At 42.3% G+C, this 25,147-nt stretch overlaps 1 protein-coding gene across 2 annotated transcripts in view; it reads right to left on the reverse strand.

Moving 5' to 3' along the window:
* LOC111157597 (regulatory factor X4) overlaps nucleotides 1-25,147 on the reverse strand; it is a 140,726-nt gene that overhangs the window by 42,005 nt on the left and 73,574 nt on the right. For both annotated transcript variants that reach the window (XM_022519144.1, XM_022519145.1), the window contains 3 exons: nucleotides 23,338-23,501; nucleotides 2,774-2,874; nucleotides 663-721 (listed from right to left, as the gene is read on the reverse strand). In XM_022519144.1, coding sequence (XP_022374852.1) covers nucleotides 663-721; nucleotides 2,774-2,874; nucleotides 23,338-23,501 — 324 coding nt within the window. The remainder of the gene's footprint in view (nucleotides 1-662; nucleotides 722-2,773; nucleotides 2,875-23,337; nucleotides 23,502-25,147) is intronic.

The raw sequence follows: 25,147 nt of genomic DNA on the forward strand, positions 1-25,147 counted from the left end.
ATGCATTTTTGTTACTGCTGAATTTTTTATAGGAAGCATATGTCACTTTAGTGCTGAAAAGAACAAAAATCCGGAGAAAATAAATAAAAGTGGGTAAATATTTAACATACTGTGCAGCTCTGAACTCCTCGGGATGATACATACACAGCAAATCACCCCCTTTATGCATTTGAATCATTTATCTCTGTGACTCCCAAGAAGGGGCGAGACACTGCGCTCCCCGGGCTCCATTGGGGCTGGTACCTGGGGGTACCTGGGGGTACCTGGGGGTGGGGTGCCGGGCATCTGGTGTCGGCATGCGGGACGGTGCCAGGGATGCCACCAGATCTCTGCACTGCGCCAAACACGTCTCGAGAGAAAGAATGGTCCAGGCTCAAGTGCCAGCTATGGCTGAGAAAGCCTCATCCACTCAAGGGAAATGCAAACTTGCACCAGAACATGATGCCTGGTTAAGGGGCGACTGACGTCAGAAGCTATTCTGTATGTTAATCAAAACTATTTCGTGATTGCCTAATGTTTTTATTCTTCATCAGTAGAAATTAAAAGTAATGGTAAGGATATATCAAACACCTATTATGCTGCATTCAAAGACCAAACAGTTCCTCCCGGGAGCTGTTCTGTGCATGTGCCCCTCACAGGTGATGACTCCGCAGGACACGTACCTGGCAAAGATGATTCAGTGATGTTTGCCGTCTCAGAATTTGGGAAAACCTTCTCGACACTGCAAGAAGGAAGAGTTAGTCTGAAGTATTTGCACTCTGTATGGTCCCACCTCGGATTTTCCAGGGGCGGATTTCAAAAAGTGGCTTATTGGCCTAAATTTGTCTCGCGGTCCAACCCCATTTTTTATGCACCCGCTGGCAAAACCCTGCATTTGATTCTTTGTTCTCCCGTGCGGACAATGATTTCCTAAAGCGGCGATATTTGGGGTACATATTTCAAAGTCAACCGCATGCCATACTGGCAGGTGTGAGAAATTGTGGCGTCAATCAACCGTGAGTAAAAGCAATTATTTACTTGTCTTTCATTTCGCTAATTGCAAGCTCAATCGCTTCTCCCCATAAATAATTGCTGGAATCGAGTGGAAGCTTTGAAGAAGGCCCTTTAAAAGTAGTATATCTAATAGGGAAACTTGATTGAGCCTCAGCGGTGTGGTGGTGCGAGGGGTAGCTTTTAGGATGGGACCCCGGGCTATATCTTGGAATGCTGCTTTGCATTCATAATCTGCCATTTTTATCGAATGATCGCTATGACCTGTTGGTGAGTTTCACTGATCCTGTTTACGACAGTGATAAATCAGGCTAATGGTTCGAAACGGGGTGACCCGAAGATTTCAAGACCAGGCAGTCAAGTTATGTGCCAGCCTCAGGTCTCAGCTCTCACAGAGTTGTCTGGAGTGGTGAGCGTTTCCACTCCTCGCCCATCCTCAAAGTCCCCCTGAGGTTCCCTGGGAAGAGGGGTTCCCGCGGCCCGACAGGTGTAAGGTCCCACAGACCTCCTCGCTGCCAATTTCAACAGGTTTGTTTGGTCAGCATAATTAAAACAGGCGCAGGGCATTCTTCTCATTAATTTCTGAACTGGTCAAGAAGCAGAAATTTCCCTGGGATTATTCTAATTTGTACTCAGAGCCAGCTTGGTTTGAAAAATAGGGCGTGGGGTGGAGGGATGGGGGGGTGGGGGCACAGATGAACTTCTAATTTTCCAGACCGATCAATCGTTAATCCTTCTCCTTAATTACTTTTTCTTTAACTTTGTGATGTGGAATTTAGTGCTCATGAAAAGAAAAGAACTGAGAGCCGTGAAATAAAGCAGGCTTTATCAGTAGGTGCTGGGCGCTGCAGGCGGCCTCAGCCCCCGAGCGGGTCTGAAAGGGCTCCCTGTGCCTGCCCAGAGAGGGTAATTTGATCCCCTTCATTTTCCCTGCCGCCACTTACTCCCGGGCAAGAATGGCAAGCTGTATTCAAATGCTGCTTTAAGAAACCTATATCTTAAAACTTTGTTTGGCTTAAAATCATTTCATCTTTGTGGAGTAGCACGTGCGTCTTTCCACAAGTACGGAAACACCAGGACAGAGGAGGAATAGGACCAGTTTTCGCAGGCAAAACAAATGGGGGAGGATGGCTGGTGATGCTCAGCAGAGGAAAAAAAAAATCACAGTCCTAATCCCCGTAGGAGAAATATTAATTTGGCTTTCTCATTAGGCAGAGAATTGAATATGTGAAGCCCTGAAGCCTTTCTCAGGCTCCGGTCACCACCTTTTTGGGGGCGGGGGCTTCGAGGAAATCTCAGAGTTTTGGGGTTGGACAGACTTGAGTTTGACTCCTGGCCCCTTCTTGCTGGCTGGGTAGCTGGGTGGCTTTCGGGAGGTTTCTCTGTCTCTCGGAGCCTCATCTGCAGGGAGGGGATGTTGCCCCCTGTATCACAGAGGTGGCATGAGGATTAAGTGGGACGAGATAGTGGTGACGAGCAGACACTCTGGTGTGGACAGACAGACCTGGGGGGAAATCCTGCCTCTACTACTAACTAATCCCCCTAAGCCTTTTCATTTGCCATAAAAGGAGAAGGGCACCACCTGTAACACACCTTTTGGGAGCACTGAGGAAGTTCATGCAGGAAAAGCGCTAGGCTTAATATCTGGTGCTTTGCAAACAGTAAGTGGAAGTTATTATTATTATTATTATTATTGTTATTATTTTATGAACAACCAATGTAAGACTGTTTGGCCCTAAAATGTTGTTTTCCCTTCCCCTCAGCTTGCCACCTCCGTACTTACATTCAAACTTAATGTTCCGCAAGTTTTCTGGGAGGTCATGGAGAGCCACTTTTAGCCACTCATCCAGCTGCTTGGCAAACTTTCGGATCACCTGAGTTAAGCTGGAAGGAAGAAAGGATCCGTTTAAGTGCCTTGTGTGTTGCCCGACCTGGTTGGGTTGTTCTAGAATCGTGTTTTGGCCGTGCCAGTGTCACTCGGAGCAGTGGCCTCAGGGGCAAGATGGGTGGCCCTACGTGGCACTTGTGGGCATGAGCAGGGCCTGGAGAGAACGTGCTCTGGTGCCCATGCTGGTCGCCGGAGGACGCCCTCACTCTGAGCGTCATTGGTTGTGCTGCTGCAGAAGGCTGTGTGAAGGGTGTGGAGGGAGGGCAGTGGGCCTGACAGCACCTTCTGCTGCCACTCTGGGCCCAGTGCCCCCCGCCCCCCTGCCCCCGGCCTGGTTCTGGCTGCCCCTGACGTGGGCCACTTGGCAGGAACTGGGAAGCACCGACCCACAGTCCTGACCTTGAAACCATATCCCGTTTGGAAAGCAGAGGTTCTGTCTGGGTGCCGGGGGTGAAGGGTGAGAGGACGGCAGGTTTGCAGCAGTTTGTATCAGAGATGGAAACAAGGAGGACCTTGAGAACCGCTTTCAGGCTCTCACTGTGAACATCAGGGGCTGGCTCCTGTGTCATCCCTGGAGTCCTCCTTCGGCTTGCCACCACTGGGACCTCAGCCACCATGGAGTGTTCATGCTGTCCGCGCCCCCCACTCCCAACACCCCTACTCCCCGCAACACCGCCTACATGGCCCTGGCCCTGGGTAGTGTCCCGCAGACTCTCCTGTCAGACCCTAATCACCGACCTCCCCTCCCTCCCCGAGGCAGTCCCACCAAGTTTCTCTTTCCTTCACTCCTCACTTTGCCAACCTTCTCCAAGACCCTCCACCAGCAGTGGGCACCATCCCCACTTCTCAGGCAACACAGCTGCAAAGGGAGAACTTTCCAACATTCCACTAGAGCACAGCTCTCCTCCCCGGCCACCATGACAGAATCAAGGGCCAACCCCATGTCATCCCCTCCTGCCTCCTCGGGAACCCTACCTCCATGACTGCCCCTTCTCTGGGGTATCCCACCTCTTCCTCTCACCAACCATGTCTCATCTTAAAAATAAACGCTCTTATTTCCTCATGCTCTCTCTTCAGGGTGCCACCCTCTATCTTCCACTTCACAGACATCCTTCTTTAGAGACTTGTCCACACTCTTTCTTTTCCTTCGCCTCTCACTCACTCCTGTCCCACAGGCTAAACAGCTCCCACCAGGCAGCAAGCTGCATCCAAATGTGAACCCAGTGGACTCATTTTGGTTCCCATCTGCCTTGACATCTTGGCAGCATTTGGCTTTGCTGGCCCCTCCTTCATTTGGAAACATTTTACTTCCCCTGGTGGTTGTGGCCCCTCTGTGTTGTGGCTACTCCTTCTCAGCCACAAAGCTCAGCCCCTCTACCTGGCCTTTACTTCCTCCAACTTCTCCACATCCAGTCCTGGGCCCACATGTCACACTTTGTCCTTCCCTGGATAATTTCTCTGTGACCACAGCTTTAGTTACTATGTACACTTGCTTTTGAGGTCCAGAACAAAGGTCTTCAAAAACTCTAGACCAACCACGTACAGCGCCCCTCCACTTAGTGTTCTAAAGGCACATCAACCTCAACATGTCCAAACTGAACTCATTGCTTCTCCGTCAGACATTCTTTTCTTATGTTCCCTATTTCACTGGGAACTCTACTTTCCCTAAAATTTTTGCTTTCAACTTTTTTGTATGGAGAAATTTCAAATATACCCCAAGATAGAATGGTATAATAAACCTCCAAGTAATTCTGATCCAGCTCCAATAAAGAGCAGTTCAGTTTATCACATGCTGCTCTGTCTTTTCTGGAACACTATAAACAAATTCATGATGTATCATTTCAGAAACTTTGTGTCCATCTTCCAACATGCACTTAAACATGTGCACACACACACACACACACACACACACACATTTAAAACCATCGTTGCCATTAGTATACTTAACAGAATGAACATCAATCCCTTAATATTATCTAAAGCCCCGTCTGTCCTCGAATTTCTCTATTTCTCTCAGAGCAGTCTTTTGGTTTCTTTGAATCAGGATCCAAACAAGATCTACACATTGCACAAAAAATTACCTTATTCTATTTCTAAAGACTTTTTAAAAAGCCTCTTTCATGCAATTGGTTTGTTGACCCCCTCCTGTTATTTGTTCCCTGGAATGTCCCACCCTCTGATTTGGTTGACACCATCATAGTGTCATTTAACCTGTTCATCTATCCTACGTGCTTCTCATAAACTGACAGCCCAAAAGAATAGATCGAATGAAGTTACAATTTTTTTTTAAGGCACGAGAACTTCACAGGTGGCCCATGTCTGCCCTCTGTACCACACCGTAAGGCTTATAATGGCTGCTGGCTCCTCTTTTACTGTATCTGGTTTTTGACATTGAATAGTCTCTTGTCCCATAAGCAGGTACTGCCGATTTTTATCTCCAAGTTTCTCTCAACCTCAGCCAGTCTTTCCCTTTTCTCCCAGCTATCACTACCTCTCACCCGGGCCAGTACTGCAGATTCTGCAACAGTGGGTATAAGAGCCTACCTGCTCTGCTCACCTCCCAACCTCTACCTTGTCTTGCACATTGCAAGAGGGATTTCCCCAAAACACTTGCAATTCTGATCTAGTTCACCTTCTGATTAAAAACCCCCTAATACTTTCACATGCTTCTTAGGGTAAAGACCAAAATCCTAACCACGATCCCCAAAGCTCACATTCCAGCCTTGCTTTCCTCTCCAGCCTCACTTTGCAGTGTCTCTCTTCACCATGTTTCAACCCCTCTTGCCTCTAACCAGTTCTTTCCCACCTCAGAGCCTTTGACCTTGGCATCCTTCCATCCAAGAGCATCCTACCCTTCTTCATCTACTCAACTCCTCATTGATCTGATCTCAGAGCAAGTGTCACGTCCACAGAAAAACTTTCTCTGAAGTCCCCTAATCTAGGTCAGAGCCCCTGATTGTTCTTCTTGAAGGGGCAAGTTGTGACAGTTGGTAACTATACACTGATTTGTGTGATTATCTGGTTCATGTCCATCTTTCCCAATAGACTGTACGCTCTGATGTGGAGGGCAAGGGGCTATGTCTATTTTGCTTATCACTGTGTGTTCAGCACCTAGCATAGTGCCAGACACCACAATGTGCCCCCCTTTATCTATCTGACTTCAGCTCCTCCCACTCCCTCTCACCACCCCGACTCCTGCCAGCTTACTCAATTCACACAGCACCAGCTTTCTTTCTCTTTCTTCAGGTCCTTGACAACCTCACCATGGCCTTTGCATCTGCTGTTCTCCCAGCTTGGAAAGCTCCTGCCCCAGATTGCAGCCAGTTTTCTCCCTTCCTTTACAACTTTAGAGGTTGGGTTCAAGTGCTGACCACAGGATCTGAAACTGCCAGTCTCCTCACACTTCCAGCTCTACCAACTATCTCAACACTATTGAGCCTGCCATATGTTTTTAAAAGATCAGCCTTGTTCCTGAGATGAAAACTGAGTTTAGAAGGGCAAGGACAGAGCAGGGAGATCTGTTTGAAGGTTATCCCAATAATCCAGGCAACAAAGCATCCTGGATGAGGATGGTAACAGTGGAAATAATGCAATATGGTCAGATTAAAATACTTAGACGGCAGAGCCAACCATGATGTCCTGGTGAGTGGTTGTGGGTGTATGAGGAAAGAAGGTTGTCAAAGATGTCTTCATGAAAGAAAAGTGGTATATGTACCCCCTGTGCCTAGCACAGTGCCTGATATACAGGAGGTGCTTAATAAATGTTGAATACTGAGTGAACCAAAAGTACTGCACACGTAATAAAGCCCTAGCACATTCTCAGTGACTAGCACACTGGATCCAGCTTTGAAGTGAGAAGACTTCTCAGAGTATTTGGCCACTCTTGAGGTCAAAATTTAGAGAAGTGTGTGGAGTAATCATCTGATGGCTGCTGTACCATCCAGGAGGGTGGGCTGCCATTGCCCACCCATGACACCTTTCCCAGGGGCCATTACTTGCAGCTGGAGTAGAGGAGCTGCCCTTTGTATGGGAGCAGGAAGTAAGCAGAGGACCAGGGATGGTCCTTTTGCTTTATGCAATCATTTGATTTACTACACTGAAGAAAAGCGGGAAGAGACTAATCTTGGAAACAATTCTATTTCGGGATTTGGAACTGGGACAGAATTTAGGAGTGATCTGAACATGAGCAAGTGAAGAGCTGGCCTCCTGATCACCTAGCCTGGAGATACCCCCTGGCCCACTCCACCTTCCTGCAGCCTCAGATGACCCCGACTATCACCTTCTTTCTCACAGACTCTCCTCCGATGGTATACACCCTGTGGTCTGACCCCCTTCTCTGCTGACTACCCTGTCTCCTTCCATCTCACTCCCCAGGCTGGCACTCCCAGGGTCTGTCCCCAAAATCCAGTGTTACACCTTCTCGTCCCTTTTGTGCCGGTGGCTCTCTTGTCTATAGCTCCTGCTTCAGCCCTTCTCTTGCATCTTTTTAAAAAAATATTTATTTATTTATTTATTGGAGAGAGAGAGAGAGAGAGAGAGAAAGGGAGAGAGCATGAGAGGGGTAAGGGTCAGAGGGAGAAGCAGACTCCCTGCTGAGCAGGGAGCCTGATGTGGGACTCGATCCCTGGACGCCAGGATCATGACCTGAGCTGAAGGCAGATGCTCAACCAACTGAGCCACCCAGGTGCCCCTTTCTCCTGCATCTTAATTCCACACTTGTAACTCTCTGAATGGCTTCCTGCCCTGATGCTGGTACAACAGCAACAGCGCTAATACCAGCTGCTGTTAATGAGTGCAGTGTGTCAAGTGCTAAACACTTCACACGTATTTTCTTATTTAACCCTCACATCTACCCTGCGAGGTAGGTACTATTGTTAGTCCTAGCAGAGAGGTGAGAAACTGAGGCTCAGAGAAGTTATGTGATTTGTCCGAGGAGATCCAACAAGCAAATGGACAAGCCAAGACTGAAGACTGCATGTGTGTGCCTCCAAAGCTCTAGTATCTCAGTCTTCTCTTTGCTTCTCTGCTATCTCATCTCTGCCCTTCCACCACTCCTACACACATATGCACATGTACATGCACACACACGCTTCCTTACTTCTGATAAACCAATCATCACTAACAACCACTATGCCAGGATCCCCTTGGAGGTCACAAGAAGTGACAAGCCCAAGTCTGAGAATGATCTACTTTTCTTATAAATAAACAGCAAATGGTTCATGGTTATCTCTATATTATCACTTGATCACTGAAGAAGATATATATATATATATATATATATATATATATATAGAGAGAGAGAGAGAGAGAGAGAGAGAGAGAGAGAGAGAATTTCAATATGCTTTACTGAGTTAGAAGGTAAGGGGTGGGTCTGAGCTAGTCCAAGTCAAATCTCATTTCTACCCTGGCCAAGCACAGGGCCGGGTACACAGAAGACACTCAAACAAGTTTCAGGGATGAAGGAGTACATAAACTTGTGAAAAGTTAGCTGTCTGATGAAGTCTGTCTTTGGAGTAACTTTTTCTTCCTGATTTCATGAGAAAGGGGCTGGATTTCGAAGTCAAGGATCACTTTGGCAAAATCATACAAATCAGTTAACAATGTCATTTTTTTAAAAAATGGTCTCCCTGGGCAGACTGTGAGCTCAGTGAGGGCAGGGAGCACGTTTGTCGTCTTTAATGTGATGCTTCAGGACTCAGCACAGCACCCTGCATGTTGTAGTAATCAATAAACACTATTTAATGCAGAGTGAACAGCTGAGTCGTGGCTGTTTCATTTATTTGCAACTGAGGGTGGACTTAAGTTATTTCAGCTCCTAAGCTTCAATTTTTATGTCTATAAAAACAAGCCAGTTACAGAGGAGGCAGCAGGGGTTAGCATTTCATTAGCACCCACAAACTGCTTCATAACAAACCACGGATGCCTGGCCTGTGTGTAACACCCAGTAAGCACTACTAGTGGAATGTGAAGCCCTCATATAATGGTGTGTATACTTCTGCTGACCTGCCCCACCCCCAGAGGTACCTTTATGCTACAAAACAAAGATACACATTTGGCCACTATCTAGTTCCCTTCAACAATGCACAAAAAAGAATAACTCAAAGCTTAAAGGGTCCATATATATATATATAATATGTGTGTATGTTTATTTTTATAATCCTATGCATATTTAAATTTTAAAATCAGCTATATATGCATATGCACAGGATTATAAAAATAATCTAGTCTTAATTAGAACACTAGAAAAATACAGAAAAGCATGAGATTAAAATTTGACCACAATCCCACTAGGATGTACTCTTTGTTGCCTTTCTAGGTGTGTTTCTGTTCCACTTAGAATGTGGAAAATTAGAAAGAGCAACACTCCCGCCATAACAAGAGAAAACCAGATAATTTGCAAAGTCCTAACTGTTCTTTAACCCATCGGAGAGCTGAGGTCACAACTGCTTAGCTTGGAATACACAGAAAGACAGTCACCTCCAAAGAAAGGAGGACTTGGGGACTGGTTCGTCTATGTCTGAGGGAGGAAAGTGGGACATCTAAGTAAAAAGAATTCAGCTCAGCTTTTTTTTTACGATTTTATTTATTTATTTGTCAGGGACAGAGGGAGAGAGAGCGAGCGAGCGAGCACAGGCAGAGAGGCAGGCAGAGGCAGAGGGAGAAGCAGGCTCCCCGCCGAGCAAGGAGCCCAATGTGGGACTCGATCCCAAGACGCTGGGATCATGACCCGAGCCGAAGGCAGACGCTTAACCAACTGAGCCACCCAGGCGTCCCTCAGCTCAATTTTTAAAACAAATTGCTAAAGGCAATGTGTGAACTCACATGATGGTACAGAACTCTGAGAGCCATGGATGCAAAGGAAATGTACATCTATTCACAAGATCTCCACAGACCGTACCTGGTGCTCATGAAGAGTCCCCGAGAACAACGAATGGAGGAAGCCTATCTCTGAGGTGCCTGTTTTGCAGGAGGGGAGCAACCACTGCTGTGGGGAAAGCATGACGTCCTAGCCAGCCCTCTCCCTTATGGAACAGAAGCCTCGAGTGGCTAGGGGGAAGGACAGAAACACTATTGAGCATGGGCAAAGAAAGAGACCCACTGCAGGTAGGGGAAATAAAAAGAAAAAGCTCTCTAACCTTGGTAGAAATCATCGCAGGCTCAGATTATTAGAGGTTTCTCTTGGGGGAGGGCGACGGGGAGGGTGGACAGGATTACTGAGAATCCCTCAAAACACAGGGCTTGCTGGGACTAAGCCAGGACAGCAGGGGACCCCCACACCTCCACCTCAGCCCCAAAGAGGCTAACAAGTGTGTCTACTTCCCTAACAGGGAAGGCCCAACGTTAATGGTGTAGCAGCAACATTGAGAAAAACCCCTTCAACAAATAAACTTCCAACCTGAGCACAGGGTATCCCAGAAGAATATGAATCTGGTAGTTCACTGAGGGTACCCATAGCAAAAACAAAACCCCAAAGCAATCAATGCCTAAATCAACGGACTCAATTCCTCACATTAAGAGACTAGGAGAAAAGAAGTGTGTCTATTTCCAGGCATAAATACTCTCTACTCCGGTCTCTACTGTTCTAACCACTGTTTGGAAGTCAATAAAAAATTACAGGACACACAGAAAATTAAGAAAAAGAACCTATAATGATTAAGTGGATTAAAGAAACAAGACCCATCTCTATGCCGCCTACAAGAAACTCACTTCAGACCTAAGACACATACAGACTGAAAGTGAAGGGATGCAAAATGAGAGTGAAAACAGAAAAAAATATATGGGTAGCAATACTTATATCAGACAAAAAAGGACTTTAAAATAAAGACTGTAATAAGAGCCAAAGAAGGGCATGACATAATCATAAAGGAATCAGCCCCAAAAGAAGATAAAACCATTGTGAATATCTATGCGCCCAATACAGGAGTACCTAAGTACATAAAGCAAATATTAACAGACATAAAAGGAGAAGTTGACAGTGACACATTAATAGTAGGGAAACTTAACAGCCCACTTACATCAATGGGTACATCGTCCAGGCAGAAAATCAATAAGGAAACAGAAAATCAATAAGGCAACAATGGCTTTGAATGATACATTAGACCAGATGGACTTAATAGATATATTCAAAACATTCCGTCTAAAAACAGCAGAATGCATGTTCTTTTCAAGTTCAAATGGAATATTCCCCAGGAGAGAGCACATGTGAGACCACAAAACAAGTCTCTGTTAGTTTAATACTTAAATATTATTAAGTACTTTTCTGATCACAATGGTATGAAACCAGAAATCGATTGCAAAAAAAAAAAAAAAAAAAAAAACTGGAAAAACCACAAACATGTGGAGGCTAAACAAAATTCTACTAAACAACCAATGGGTCAATGAAGAAATCAAAGAAGAAATGATGGGCATTAAGGAGGGCATTTGATGGAATGAGCACTGTGTGTTACATGCAACTGATGAATCACTAAATTCTACCCCTGAAACTAATAATACATTATACGTTAACAAAATTGAATTTAAATAAAAAATTTTTAAAAATACATAGAGACAAATGAAACTGAAAATACAACGGTCCAAAAATCTTTGGGATGTAGCAAAAGCAGTTCTAAGAGGAAAGTTTATAGAGATACAGGCCTACCTCAAGAAACAAAAAATATCTCAAACAATCTAATATTATACCTAAAGGAATGAGAAAAAGAACAAAGCCCCAAGTCGCTAGAAGGAAGGAAGGAATAAAGATCAGAGTGGAAATAAATGAAACAGAAACTTATAAAACAACAGATCAATGGAACCAAGAGCAGGTTCTTTAAAAAGATAAAATTGATAAACCGTTAGACTCATTAAGAAAAAAGAGAGAAGACTCAATAAAATCAGAACTGAAAGTACTGACATCACAGAAAAAAATTATGAGAAATTATTACAAAAAATTATATGCCAACAAATTGGAAACCTAGTAGAAAAATGGACAAATTCCTACAAATATATAACCTTCGTAGCCTGAGTCAGAAAGCAACAGAAAATCTGAACAGATGGATTACTAGTAACAAAATTGATCAGTAATTAAAAAAAAACACTCAATAAACAAAAGTCCAAAGCTTTACAGGTGAGTTCAACCAAACATTAACCAAAGAAAAGTTAATACTTACTATTCTCAAACTTTTCCCAAAAACAGAAGAGAAAGGAAAGCTTCTAAATTCATTCTATAAGGCCAGCATTACCCTGGTATTAAAACCAAAGACATTACCAGAAAAAGAAAAATACAGGCCAATATCCCTGATGAATACAGATGCAAAAACCCTCAACAAAATATTAGCAAACTGCATTCAACAGTACATTACAAGGATCGTTCACCAGGATCGACAGGGATTTATTGCCAAGATGTTCATTTAACACAAATCAATCAAAATGATACATCACGTTAACAAAATGAAGGATGGATAGATGCAGAAAAAGCATTTGACAAAATTCAACATCAGTTCATAATAAAAGCTATAACAAAGTGGGTTTAGAGGGAACATACATTGACATAATAAAGGTTATATATGACCATTCCATACCTAACATCATATTCAAAAGTGAAAAACTGAAAGCTACTCCTCTAAAATCAAGAACAAGACAAGGATGTTCACTCTCACCAACTTTTATTCAATTGAGTACTGGACATCCTCACTAGCCACAGCAATCAGACAAGAGAAAGAATTAAAAGGCATCCAAACTGGTAAAGTAGAAGTAAAACTGTCCCATTTGCAGATGAAATGATACTATGTATAGAAAACCCTAAAGAGTCCACCATAAAACTATTAGAGCTAATAATAAGTGAATTCAGTGAGGTTATAGGACACAAAATAAATATACAGAAATCTGTTGCATTTCTATACACTAATAATGAAGTCCCAGAAAAAGACTAAGAGAACAATCCCATTTACACCTGCACCAAAAAGAATAAAATACCTAGGAATAAACTTTAACCAAGGTGGTGGAAGGCCTGTACTCTGAAAACTATAAAACACTGATGAAAAAAACAGAACACAACATAAACTAATATAAAGAAATACATGCTTATGGATTGGAGGAACTAATATTGTTAAAATGGGCCTACTATCCAAAGCAATCTATAGATTCAATGCAATCACTCTTAAAATACCAATAGTATTTTTCAGAGAACTGGAACAAATAATCCTAAAATTTATATGGGAACACAAAGTATCCCAAATAGCCAAAGCAATCTTGAGAAAGAACAAAGACAGCACAATCCCAGATTTTAAGATATACTACAAAGCTAAAGTAATCAAAACAGTAAAGTGCTGGGACAAAATGAACATACAGATCGCTGGAACAGGATAGAGATTTGGAAATAATGCCATGCTCATATGGTCAATTTATCGATGGCAAAGGAGGCAAGAATATACAATGGGCAAAAGACAGTCTTTGAACAAATGGTGTTGGGAAAACAAGATAAAAACACACCCACAAACCCCCTCAAAATAAGACATAAATATGAGACCTGAAACCATAAAACTCCTAAGAGAGAAAACCTAGGCAGTAAGCTCTTGGACATTGGTCTTGGTAATACATTTATGGACATGTCTCCTCAGGCAAGGGAAACAAAAGCAAAAATAAACTATTATATATCTGTATCTATATATGGATACATATAACAAAATCTCTATATATAATATAAATTTTACAATATATATAATATAATTTTTATAAAAAAGAAGCTTTTGCACAGTAAAGGAAACCATCAACATAACAAAAAGGCAACCTACTGAATGGAAGGAGATATTTGCAAATGATATCTCAATAAGAGGTTAACGTCCAAAATATATGAAGAACATATACAACTCAACACCAAAAAACAGGTAATCAAATTAAAAATAAGCAGAGATCTTGAACAGACATTTTTCAAAGAAGACATACAGATGGCAAACAGACACAGGAAAAGATGCTCAACATTACTCATCACCAGGGAAATGCAAATCAAAACCACAATGAGATGTTACCTTACACCAATCACAATGGCTAGTATCAAAAAAGCAAAAACTACTAAGTGTTGGTGAAGATATGGAGGAAAGGGGATCCTCCGCCCTGCTGGTGAGAATGTAAATTAATCCAATCACTGTGGAAAACAGTATGGAAGTTCCTTGGAAAATTCCAAATAGAAATACCATACAATTCAGGGGCACCTGGGTGGCTCAGTGGGTTAAAGCCTCTGCCTTCGGCTCAGGTCATGATCCCTGGGTCCTGCAACAGGCTCTCTGCTCAGCAGGGAGCCTGCTTCCCTTCCTCTCTCTCTGCCTGCCTATCTGTGATCTCTGTCTATCAAATAAATAAATAAAATCTTAAAAAAAAAAGAAATACCATACAATTCAGTAATTCCACTCTGGCTGTTGACTCAAAATCAAAACACTAACTTGAAAAGCTATGTGCATTCCTATATTCACTGCAGCATATTTACAATAGCTAAGATATGGAAGCAACCCAAGTGTCCATCAATTAATAGATAAAGAAAATGTGGCATAGATACACAACAGAATATTACTTCACCATAAAATGAATGAGATTTTGCCATTTGCAACAAAATGCATGAACCTAGAAAGTATGTTAAGTGAAATAAATCAGACCAAAAAAACAAATGCCATAGGATTTCACCTATACGTGGATTCTAAAAACCAACCAAATGACCAAACAAAAAACCAGAAACAGACACATAAATACAGAGGACAAACCGGTGGTTGCCTGACGGAAGGGGGATAGGGAGGATGGGCAAAACAGGTGAAGGGAAATCATGACATACCAACTCCCAGTTTTAAAATAAGTAAGTCACAGGGACGAAAGGTACAGCATAGAGAATACAGTCAATATTATAATAATGTTGGATAGTGACAGATGGTAACTACCCTTACTGCAGTGAGTGCTGATAATGTATAGAATTTTCCAATCACGATGCTGTATGCCTGAAACCAATGTAACATTGTAGGTCAACTATACTCCAAAAATAAACATTTTGAAAAGAGAAAGAGTCCACTCTCAAGAGATGAAGCAATCAAAAGAACCTATCAAACAAGGAATTTAAAATAACCGTAGTTAATATGCCAAAGGCTCTCATGGAAAAGATAAATAATAAGGATGAACAGATGAGGAATTTCAGGAGAAAGAGAAATAATAAAAATGAAATGTTAGAAATGAAAATAAAAACAACACATGGCAAAAGAAATGAAGAATGCCATCAACAGCTTCATCAGTAAAGTTGACATATACTAGAAAAAAAGTCAGTAAGCTTGCAGATAGGCCAATGAAAAATGACCTAAACCAAACCACAAAAGGGCGCCTGGGTGGCTCAGTGGGTTAAAGCCTCTGCCTTCAGCTCAGGTCATGATCCCAGAGTCCTGAGATCGAGGCCCGCATCGGGCTCTCTGCTTGGCAGGGAGCCTGCTTCCTCCTCTCTCTTTGCCTGCCTCTCCGCCTACTTAAGATCTGTGTCTGCGTATCTACTTAAGATCTGTGTCTGTCAAATAAATAAATAAAATCTTTAAAAAAAAAACAAAACAGAGCCTCCAAGTAGTGGAACAGTATGGAAAGGTCTGACACGCACGTAACTGAAATAACAGAAGGAAGAGAGAGAGAGAGAAGACAGAGCAGAGGATAACGGCAGGGAGTTTTCCAAATATAATGGAACACATCAAAGCACAGATCCAGTTGAGAAAATCTCAAGCAGGATTAAAAACAAAACAAAACAAAACAACTAGACATGTCATATTCAAACAGCTAAAAACCAAAGATAGAGAAAATCTTGAAGGCAGCTGGGGATGGGGGGGGGGAGGCACACTGTATACCGAGTAGAAAAGATGTGCAAACATGCAAGTCAGAAAAAAATGGATTAAAATCTGTAAAGTGCTGAAAACAAAACAAAACAAAACAAAACAGAAAACTTGTGAATCCAGAACACCACACCCACTGAAAGTATCTTTCAGAAATGAAAAAGATATAAAGACTTTTTTGGACCAACAAAAGCCACAATAATTCATTAGCACCAGACCGGCAATATGAGAGAAGTTTTAGAAGATTCTTCAGGCAGGGGATATGACAATATATCACAGAAACTGGGATTTTATGTAAAGAAACAAGGATCAAAAATCACTAGACTGAAGGTAAATTTTAAAGATTGTTTTCTATATCTTTAACCAGTCTACAGGATAGTTATCTAAAGCAAAAACAGTAACAACACACGTGAGTTTAGAGTATATACGAATCCAAAATATGTGACAGCAGCAGCATAAAAAATGAGAGGATGAATTGGGGGTAGACTGTTGTGAGGTCCCTACACAACGTGGGAGGCAACACGGTATCATCTGAAGGTAGGTTGCAAGTAAGTCAACCACTAAAAATTTTTTTGTAACAGGTATAAAGAACAGTCTGATTATGGAGATAAAATAGAGTGATACAAAACTTTAATCTAAAACTAGGCACAAAGAGAGGAAAAATGGATAAAAACAGAAGGAAGTAATAGAAAATAGTAGGGGACTCCTGGGTGGCTCAGTTGTTTGAAAGTCCGGCTCTTGGTTTTGGCTCGGATCATGATCTCATGGGTTGTGAGATCGGGCCCCATGTGGGGCTCTGTGCTCAGTGGGGAGTCTGATGGAAAATTCCCTCCCTCTAAATTGCCTGGGTGACTCAGTTGGTTAAGTGTTTATCTTTGGCTCAGGTCATGATCTCAGGGTCCTGGGATCAAGCCCCACGTTGGGCTCCCAGTTCAGCGGGAAGCCTGTTTCTCCTCTGTAGCCTGCTACTTTTCCTCCTTGTACTCTCTCTCTCTCTGTCAAATAAATGAATAAAATCTTAAAAAAAAACAAAAAGAAAAGAAAATTCTCTCTCTGTACACCTTCCCCCCATGTACTTGTGCTCTCTCTCTCTAAAAGTAAATAAACAAATCTTAAAAAAAAAAAAAAAAAAAAAAAAAGAGAGAGAAGAGGGCTACCCAGATGGCTCAGTCAGTTAAGCATCTGCTTTGGTTCAGGTCATGACCCTGGAGTCCTAAGATCGAGGCCCACGTTGGGCTCCCGGCTCAGTGGGGTCTGCTTCTCCCTTTACTGCTGCCCCTCCCCTTGCTCATGCTCACTCACTCGCTTGTTCTCAAATAAATAAAATCTTAAAAAAAAAGAAAACAACTAGTTAGAGGGAATTTTTTAATGAACTGTATCATTAATACTAAATGCATAGGTCTAGACATAGCAACTAGAAGTAGAAATTGTCAGATTGAATAAAAAATCAAGAGCTTACTATATTGGCTACATGAAATCTACTTTTTATGAAGATACAGGGTAACAGGGTGGAAAAGGATATGCCATGCAAACCCCGAACGATAAAGGGCTGGCAGTGGGAGGAAGAGGGGCATGAGAACATTTTTAAAGTGGTGAAACTACATCTTGATTGTACAGTCGATACTTGAACAACATGGGTGTGAACTGTGTGAGCACACTTACACGGGAACTGTTTTTCAATAAATACTGCACTGTAAATTTATCTTTTCTTCCTCATGATTTTTTTTAAAGATTTTATTTATTTATTTGACAGACAGAGATCACAGATAGGCAGAGAGACAGGCAGAGAGGAGGAAGCAGGCTCCCTGCTGAGCAGAGAGCCCGATGTGGGGCTCGATCCCAGGACCCTGGGATCATGACCTGAGCCGAAGGCAGAGGCTTTAACCCACTGAGCCACCCAGGCACCCCCCCTCATGATTTTCTTAACAGCATTTTCTTTTCTCTGGCTTACTCTATTGTAAGAATGCAGTGTATAATACACGTAACATACAAAATCTGTGTTTTTGTTTCATGCCAGTTTATGTTATTGGTAAGACTTGTGGTCAACAGTTGGCTATCAGTCGTTAAGTTTTGGGGGAGTTGAAAGTTATACCCAAATCTTCAACTGCACAGGGGTTTGGCACCCCCAATACCTGTGTTGTTCAAGGGTCAACTGTATACACTAAAAATGGCTAATGTTGATATATATAAAGTATACTTCAGTAAGCCTGAATTTTTAAAATAAAATAAAATAAAAAGCTATAAACATATATGTAATAATATAAAATGAAATGATAGAACTAAGAACAAAAGTATCTGTTGTGTCAAGAAATGTAATTGTGCTAGACTTACCTAGCAAGAGAAAAGGTCAATTGAACCATAAAACAAATTCTAAATGGTTCTGCATAAGTAAGTTATAAAGGTCACAAATAAAAAGATGGGCAGGGTATTCAGGTATTCAAACAGATGAAAACAAAAAGAACATAGAGGTCATGATCTTAATATCAGACAACCTAAATTCTGGGCCAAAAAATTGTGAATTAGACTTTATAATGTTAAGTGTAGCAAAAAAATAATGCTAGGAGTACAATTTACAATGAAGATGTTGCAATTCATAATGAAGGTATTACACTGAAGATAAGGCAACTAGAAATATCAAAACATCATACAACATAGCATCAACATTCAAAAACAAAAATTAAGGGAGATTCAAGGTGAAATAGTTAAGCACATATTAGTAATAAGTCTGAAACCTATTTACCTGTCTTGGTCCATAACAGTCCAAGTGGACAAGTACTAAGACAACAGAATAAATAACAATAATGTTGACCCAGATACAGATCTGTCAAGGTCTGTACTTTGAAGACAGACAGTGCTTCATTTTCCCAAGTGTCACAATATTGACCATGTATTAGAAAACACATAAAATATCAAAAGAAAAAACAGTTCAGAAAACAGTCATTAATCATAAGGCAATAAAAGCAAAATGAATAACATAGCCGGAAAAAAATAGCTCCTAACAACTGTAAGTTTTTAAGGACTCTTAAAAAATTTTTAGGGCAAAGAGGAACTCCAAACCAAAGTTGTAAAATATCTAGGAAATAACAATGTTAAAATATTACATATCAAAACCAATGGGATGCAGCTCAAATAGTGCTAAAGAAAAACTCAAGTCTGAAATATTTATGTTGTTAAACGAGGATGAAAGAAAGTAAGTATATCAAGCGTCTATTTTTTGGTCAGTTGGTTTGGATCACTGATGAAACAACAAACTATGTAGTGGGCACTCAATAAAGTATTTGTTGAATAAATGAAGAACAGAGTAAACTTAGGAAAGTCAAAGGGATGAGTCAAATAATTTGCTGTATTAGAAAAAAGAAAGAGTAATGGCACCAATAAATATATCCAAGAGCATGGGCCTTGAAAAAATGAAACCGGTAACTTAATCACAGAGAAGCAGCAGAAAGCCCAAGTACACCAACTGAAATGTATGAAAGCAGAAATATTGAGACACAGAGGAAACTCAATGAGACTACAAATCCACTATGCTCAACCCTCAGCAAATACATTTAAAGATCTAGAAGTGGATATTATGTAATTTACCAAAACTTACCTCAGAGAAGCAGAAAATCTAAACTAACCAATTACTATGGAAAAAGAAATAAGAACAATTTCAAAGACTTACTCCCACAAAACACCACACCCAGATGCCTTCAAAGGGGAATTAATTCTACATAGACTTCAAGAGCAAATAATTTTAATGCTATTTAAAGTGTGTCAGAGCACAGGGAAAAATGGGGGTGGGGAGAAGCTTCCAGATTTCTTTTATGAAGCAAGAATAACATTGATACCAACAACTAATGACGATTAAACACAAAAAGAAAATTGCAGACCAATCTCACTTTATGGCTTTGATGCAGAACCTCTAAATAAAACATTAACAAATAAAATCCTGTAGCACATTAAAGAAAATATACTATGAGTAAGTGGGATTTATTCTAAGAATGCAAGAATGTTTCAGTATTAGGAGACAGATAATATAATAATTTCCATAGATGATGAAAACCACTGGATAATATTCAACAACATCCTTCACAAAACATTTAATTAAGAAAATACAGACATTCCTTAACATGATAAATATATCAATCTTAATTCAAAAGCCAGCACAATGTTTAATGGAGAAACACTAGATGCATTTTCATTACAGTCAAGAACTTCAACATGTTCTTGAAGCATAAGCCAATGTAATTAGGTAAGAGAAATAAATGAGAGGTATAAAAATTAGAAAAACAACAGTAAAACTATTTGTATTTATAGATAACAGGATTCTAAACATGGAAAATGTAAGAACCTGAAAAAAGAAATACAACAACAAGATAAGCTTGGCATAGCCAGCTCCAAATATAACACACAGACATCAATAGCTTTCATAGACATAAACCACCAACTGTCAAGAGCTGTAGAGGAGAACACTGCACTCACAATAGCAACCAACAGATAAATATCTAAGAATAAATTTTTTAAATGTGTAAGATTTATATGAAAAACATTTACAGGGGTGCCTGGGTGGCTCAGTGGGTTAAAGCCTCTACCTTCAGCTCAGGTCATGATCCCAGGGTCCTGGGATCCAGCCCCACATCAGGCTCTTTGCTCAGTAGGGAGCCTGCTTCCCCATCTTTCTCTCTGCCTACTTGTGATCTCTGTCTGTCAAAAAAATAAAATCTTTAAAGAAAAAAAAGAAAGAAAAACATTTACAGTATTCCTACAGTCACAAAATGAGATCAGAATAAATGTCAAGGCAAACCATGTTGTTAGGAATTCTCAGTATCATAAATACATAATTTTCCCTAAATTGGTCTCTAAATGTAATGTAATCCCAATAAGAATACATGTGTAAGTGTGATCTATGATCTATCGAAATAGGCAAACTGATGACAAGGTAGTTCATATGGAAATATAAGTGATAGTAATTGGAAAATTATTTAAAAAGGAAAGTAAGTATGAGGAGCTTGTCCTACTACATATTAAATATGTTTAAAAGCACAAAACTTGGGACGCCTGGGTGGCTCAGTGGGTTTGGCTCAGGTCATGACTCCAGGGTCTTGGGATCAAGTCCCACATCGGGCTCCTTGCTCGGCAGGGTGCCTGCTTCTCTCGCTGCCTCTGCCTGCCTGCCTCTCTGCCTGCTTATGTGTACTCTCTCTCTCTCTCTCTCTGGCAAATAAGTAAATAAATAAATAAATAAAAGCACAAAACTTAAAGCAGAGTGACCGTGGAACATGAATGCAGAGAAGTATCAATGGCATAGGATAGGAAGTCCAGAAACAACCCAAATACATATAAAATTTACTATATAAAAAAAAGGGCATCTCCACTCCAAAGAAAAGATGGAATAATTGGCATACGGTGCTGGGAGAACAGGAGAGCTGCTGAGGAGAAAACAAAGGCATACTTCTCATCTTATCCCAGGATGCATTCCAGATTGAACAAAAATTCAAAAGTACAGAATGAAACCATAAAGTTAGTGTGATAAACCATGGGAAAATTACTTAATCATTGGAATGGGGAGGACTTTTAAAGCTATGATACCGAATCCAAAAGCCATAAAGCAAGGACTGATAAATTCAACTACATAAATCTATTTCTGGGCAGCAAAGACAAAACAACGACAACAAAATGAGAAACTATTTGCAACTCAACACAGATAAATGGTTATTATACCTAATAAATAAACAGCTCCTGAGGATGCCTGGGTGGCTCAGTCAGTTAAGCGTCTGCCTTTGGCTCAAGTCATGGTCCCAGGGTCCTGAGATGGAGCCCCACGTCGGGGCTCCCTGCTTGGTGTGGAGCCTGTTTCTCCCTTTCCCCCCTGCTCATGATCTCTCTTGCTTTCTCTCTCTCTCTCTCAAACAAATAAATAATATCTTTAAAAAAATAAAATCTCCTATAAATCAATGAGAAAACCATCAACCACCAAATAGAAAAATGATCAGAAGAGAAGAACTGAGCGGTCACAGGAAAGAAAACAGAAATTACTCTTAAAGATATGAACAGACACTCAACTTCACTCATAATAAAAGAAATGCCCATCAAAACTTCACTGAGTTTAAATCATATATCCTTCCAACCAGAAATTCAGCCCTATAGGAACTTATTCTGCACACACATGTCATCTAGTGGGATAAGTGGTACCCCCTCCCCACTCCCCAGTATGTCCACCTGGAATGTGTGAAGGTGACCTTATTTGCAGTGTGATTAAATTAAAGGTCTTGAGATGAGATCTCGGATTAGCTGGGTAGGCCTTAAATCCGATGACAAGTGTCTTTATGCGACAGAGAGAGACACATGGAGCGGGAGTCAATGTGAAGATAGAAGCAGAGACTGGAGGGAAGCATCTACAAGCCAAGGAACACCAAGGACTCTAGCCACCACGAGAGGCTGGGAGACAGGCACAGAGTACGTCTCTGGAAGGAACCAACACTGCCAACACCTTGATTCCAACATGCTGGCCTCCAAAACCGTGAGGGAAGTCATGTCTGTTGTTTTAAGCCACCCAGTTTGTGCTACTTAGTTGCTGTAGCCCTGGGAAAGCTAACGCACCCTGCCCCCTGAAAAAGAATGTACATCAACCATCACAGCATTATTTGTAGTAAAACAAGGCTGGAAACATGAAGACAACTGATTACATCCAGTCCAGTGGGAACAGTATGCAGGCACAAAAAAAGAATAAGATCTCTTCACAGACTGATGTGAAATATTTTCTAACAGTCCTAATAGGAAATAGAGGCCTCTCAAAATAGGAGAGTTTATTTACAAGGGACAAGTCATGAAGGTGTCCATAGGCACGAAGGTGACCATGACGGAGACTCTGCTGTGGTGTGGGGGTTAAGGGCAGCAGGCTCTCACCCATCCCATGTCCAAAGGACAAGCTTCCAACCTAAGCACAGGTACTCCAGGAGAATTTGAATCTGGTGGTATGGTGGTGGGGGGTGTGGATGGCCACAGCCAGCCTGAGGTGACCTCCCAGGAGAGAGACGAGTCCGTCTCCTGACCTCCCCCTTCTCCCTCCCTCCTAGATACTATCTTCCCTTGAAGATAGGGAGAGGGAGCCTTGTGAGGTACTCCATTTGGTCCAGCCCCCGGGGAAGGGAGCAGTGTGGGGCATGGTGGGGAGTGATCTGGAGGTGCAAGGAAGCCCCAGCATAAGCTCCATGATTTTTTTTTTAAAGCAAAGTGCAGAATAGTATAATAGAGTATATCACCATTTCAGTGGGAAAGAAAAAAAGAGTATGATATATGCATCGGTTATGTACCCAGTAGGTCTGGATGGACCCCCCTGAACCTCACCCCGTGTCAAGAAAATGACTCAATTTGATGCTTTATGGAGAAGTGTGGGGTACCTAGGGAACAGGAGTTGGTAGGGAAAGACTTTTCACCATTTCCGCATTATACATTTTGAATTTTGAACCACACAAATGGTTCAAAATGTTCACATTTTTATTTATATTAAAAACTGTAAATCAAATTGAATTTTTAAAAGCCCAATGTCTGTGGTCTTTACAAGGGAGAGCACCAGACAGTGCATGATTACGTTCAGTGAGAGAGAGGCAGGAACAGCACGAGCTAAGGACGAGTCGCAAGAAGAAGCGTGCCCACCTGTCAGGTAACGCCTGCAGCACGGTGGGCATCAGCACCCCCGAGATAGCTTTGTAGAGGATGGAGTCACACACGCCGACGATGTTCACCACCGTGGAGGAGCCCAGCACAGGCAGCATGTGGGGGGGCATTCCTTGCCAAAAGTGCAGAAGGAAACTTTGAACCTGTATCAACCCACAGAAAGGAGAACCATGAGGTTACGAGGCCCTTCCACCAAAGGCGCGGGTTCCACCAGCCTGCAGTGGGGTCATCTGCTCCCCCTGCTGTGCAGGGGTGACCCCAGCCCCAGCCCCATCCTCCCCCTGCCCATCTATGCATGCTTCCGGCTGCAGAACCACCTGACCTCCCAGCCTGGGGTCAAGTCTGTCCTGCCAGAGAGGAGTAGCACGGTAACCCTTCCCCTCCTTCATGCTCACCGAGGTCCAGGGAAAGATTAAGGAAGGGAAGGTGCTCTTAACAAGCAGAGCACCAGTGCTCACTATTCTTTGGGCCTATTGGGGCCCTTGGGTGTTCTCAAAAAAAAGGGAATGATGTGTGAGGTGCTGGTAAAAGGAATGTATCTGGAATATATCTTGAAATGTGTGTACCCAAACCAGAAGAAAGTGCAAAGACCTCTTCCTATCCAAATTCCTCCAACTCTCCAAAGAGCCCTGGCTGGCTGTGGCCGCTATGGGATGCTAGATGGTAGTATGTGGGCGGTGAACCATGTGGGCACTCCCACCCCAACCACTAGCACAGAACAGAAATACAAGCGGCACTGGAGAGAGCGTTATCAATATCATGGCAGGAGCTCTAGCTGTGCCATTGCTGAGGAAGTAGCAGAGCACATGTCTAAGGCAGACAACACTTCAGTGGCCTGTACACCTCCATCTTCTCCCGTGTGAGCTGGAGGTCAAGGAGACAGCGGGGTGGGGGCCCGGGGTACAGGACAAGGTAAGGGAAGTGAAGGGAAACAGCAGAGATGGTTAACTAATGTACATAATACCATTAAAATACCTAGAATTAAAAAAAAAAATACCTAGAGTTTAGCTAACACTGAGGAGTGTCTCATCTTGAAGACAGGGAACAAATGACTGACTTTTTGAGAATTCTCATAGGCTCCACTTGGTTCCTGGACTATGTGTCCTTCTTTTCCCCACAGATGGGTTCTCTCAAACCCCCACATGTAGCATTACCCACATTCCTGGTTCCCTAAATCAACCCTGATCCAACGCAAAAGATAATTTGGTACCCTCCCCCTCCCTACCCTGTCTCATACTTTGGAGATGGAATTACTATGGGCATCTGTTTTATTTATCAAGTCACTACGACAGACCAGGCACTTTGCATGGGTTCTCTCACTGAATACTTGTATTACTACAGCTAAGAATCCTTGCTCCCACTTTGCAGAGACATTAACTTATTTGTCCAAATCCAGACAGCATGTCAGGGAATGGATGAGACGGAGCCCATGTCTGTCCACAGATCATTCCACAGATCAGTCTCGTGGCTAGTTTGTTCTTCTCGTGGTAAAAGCTCTTCTACCCCATTCCTGACACCCACAGCTCTTCTTGGACTGCTGTCTGCTCCCCAGCTTTCTAACCCTGTCCTCATGACCCCTGTCCTCACGACTTGCAGTGTCCTTCAGGCCTCTCTCAGGGGTAGGGTCTCGCCTTCCTCTGACCAGGCTACCTCTGACTCCAGCCTGGTGACCTGAGTTCAGCCTCCTGTGGACAGACTTCTCTGACACCCATGGCCTGGCCTGGGTGGGAGGCTAATGGGATAAGGCATGGGGAGAAAGTACACTCCCCCCCCACCCCGGATTTTGTAG

This window comes from Enhydra lutris, unplaced genomic scaffold (assembly GCF_002288905.1).
Source record: "Enhydra lutris kenyoni isolate GAN:26980312 unplaced genomic scaffold, ASM228890v2 scaffoldscaffold55, whole genome shotgun sequence".
NCBI lineage: Eukaryota > Metazoa > Chordata > Mammalia > Carnivora > Mustelidae > Enhydra > Enhydra lutris.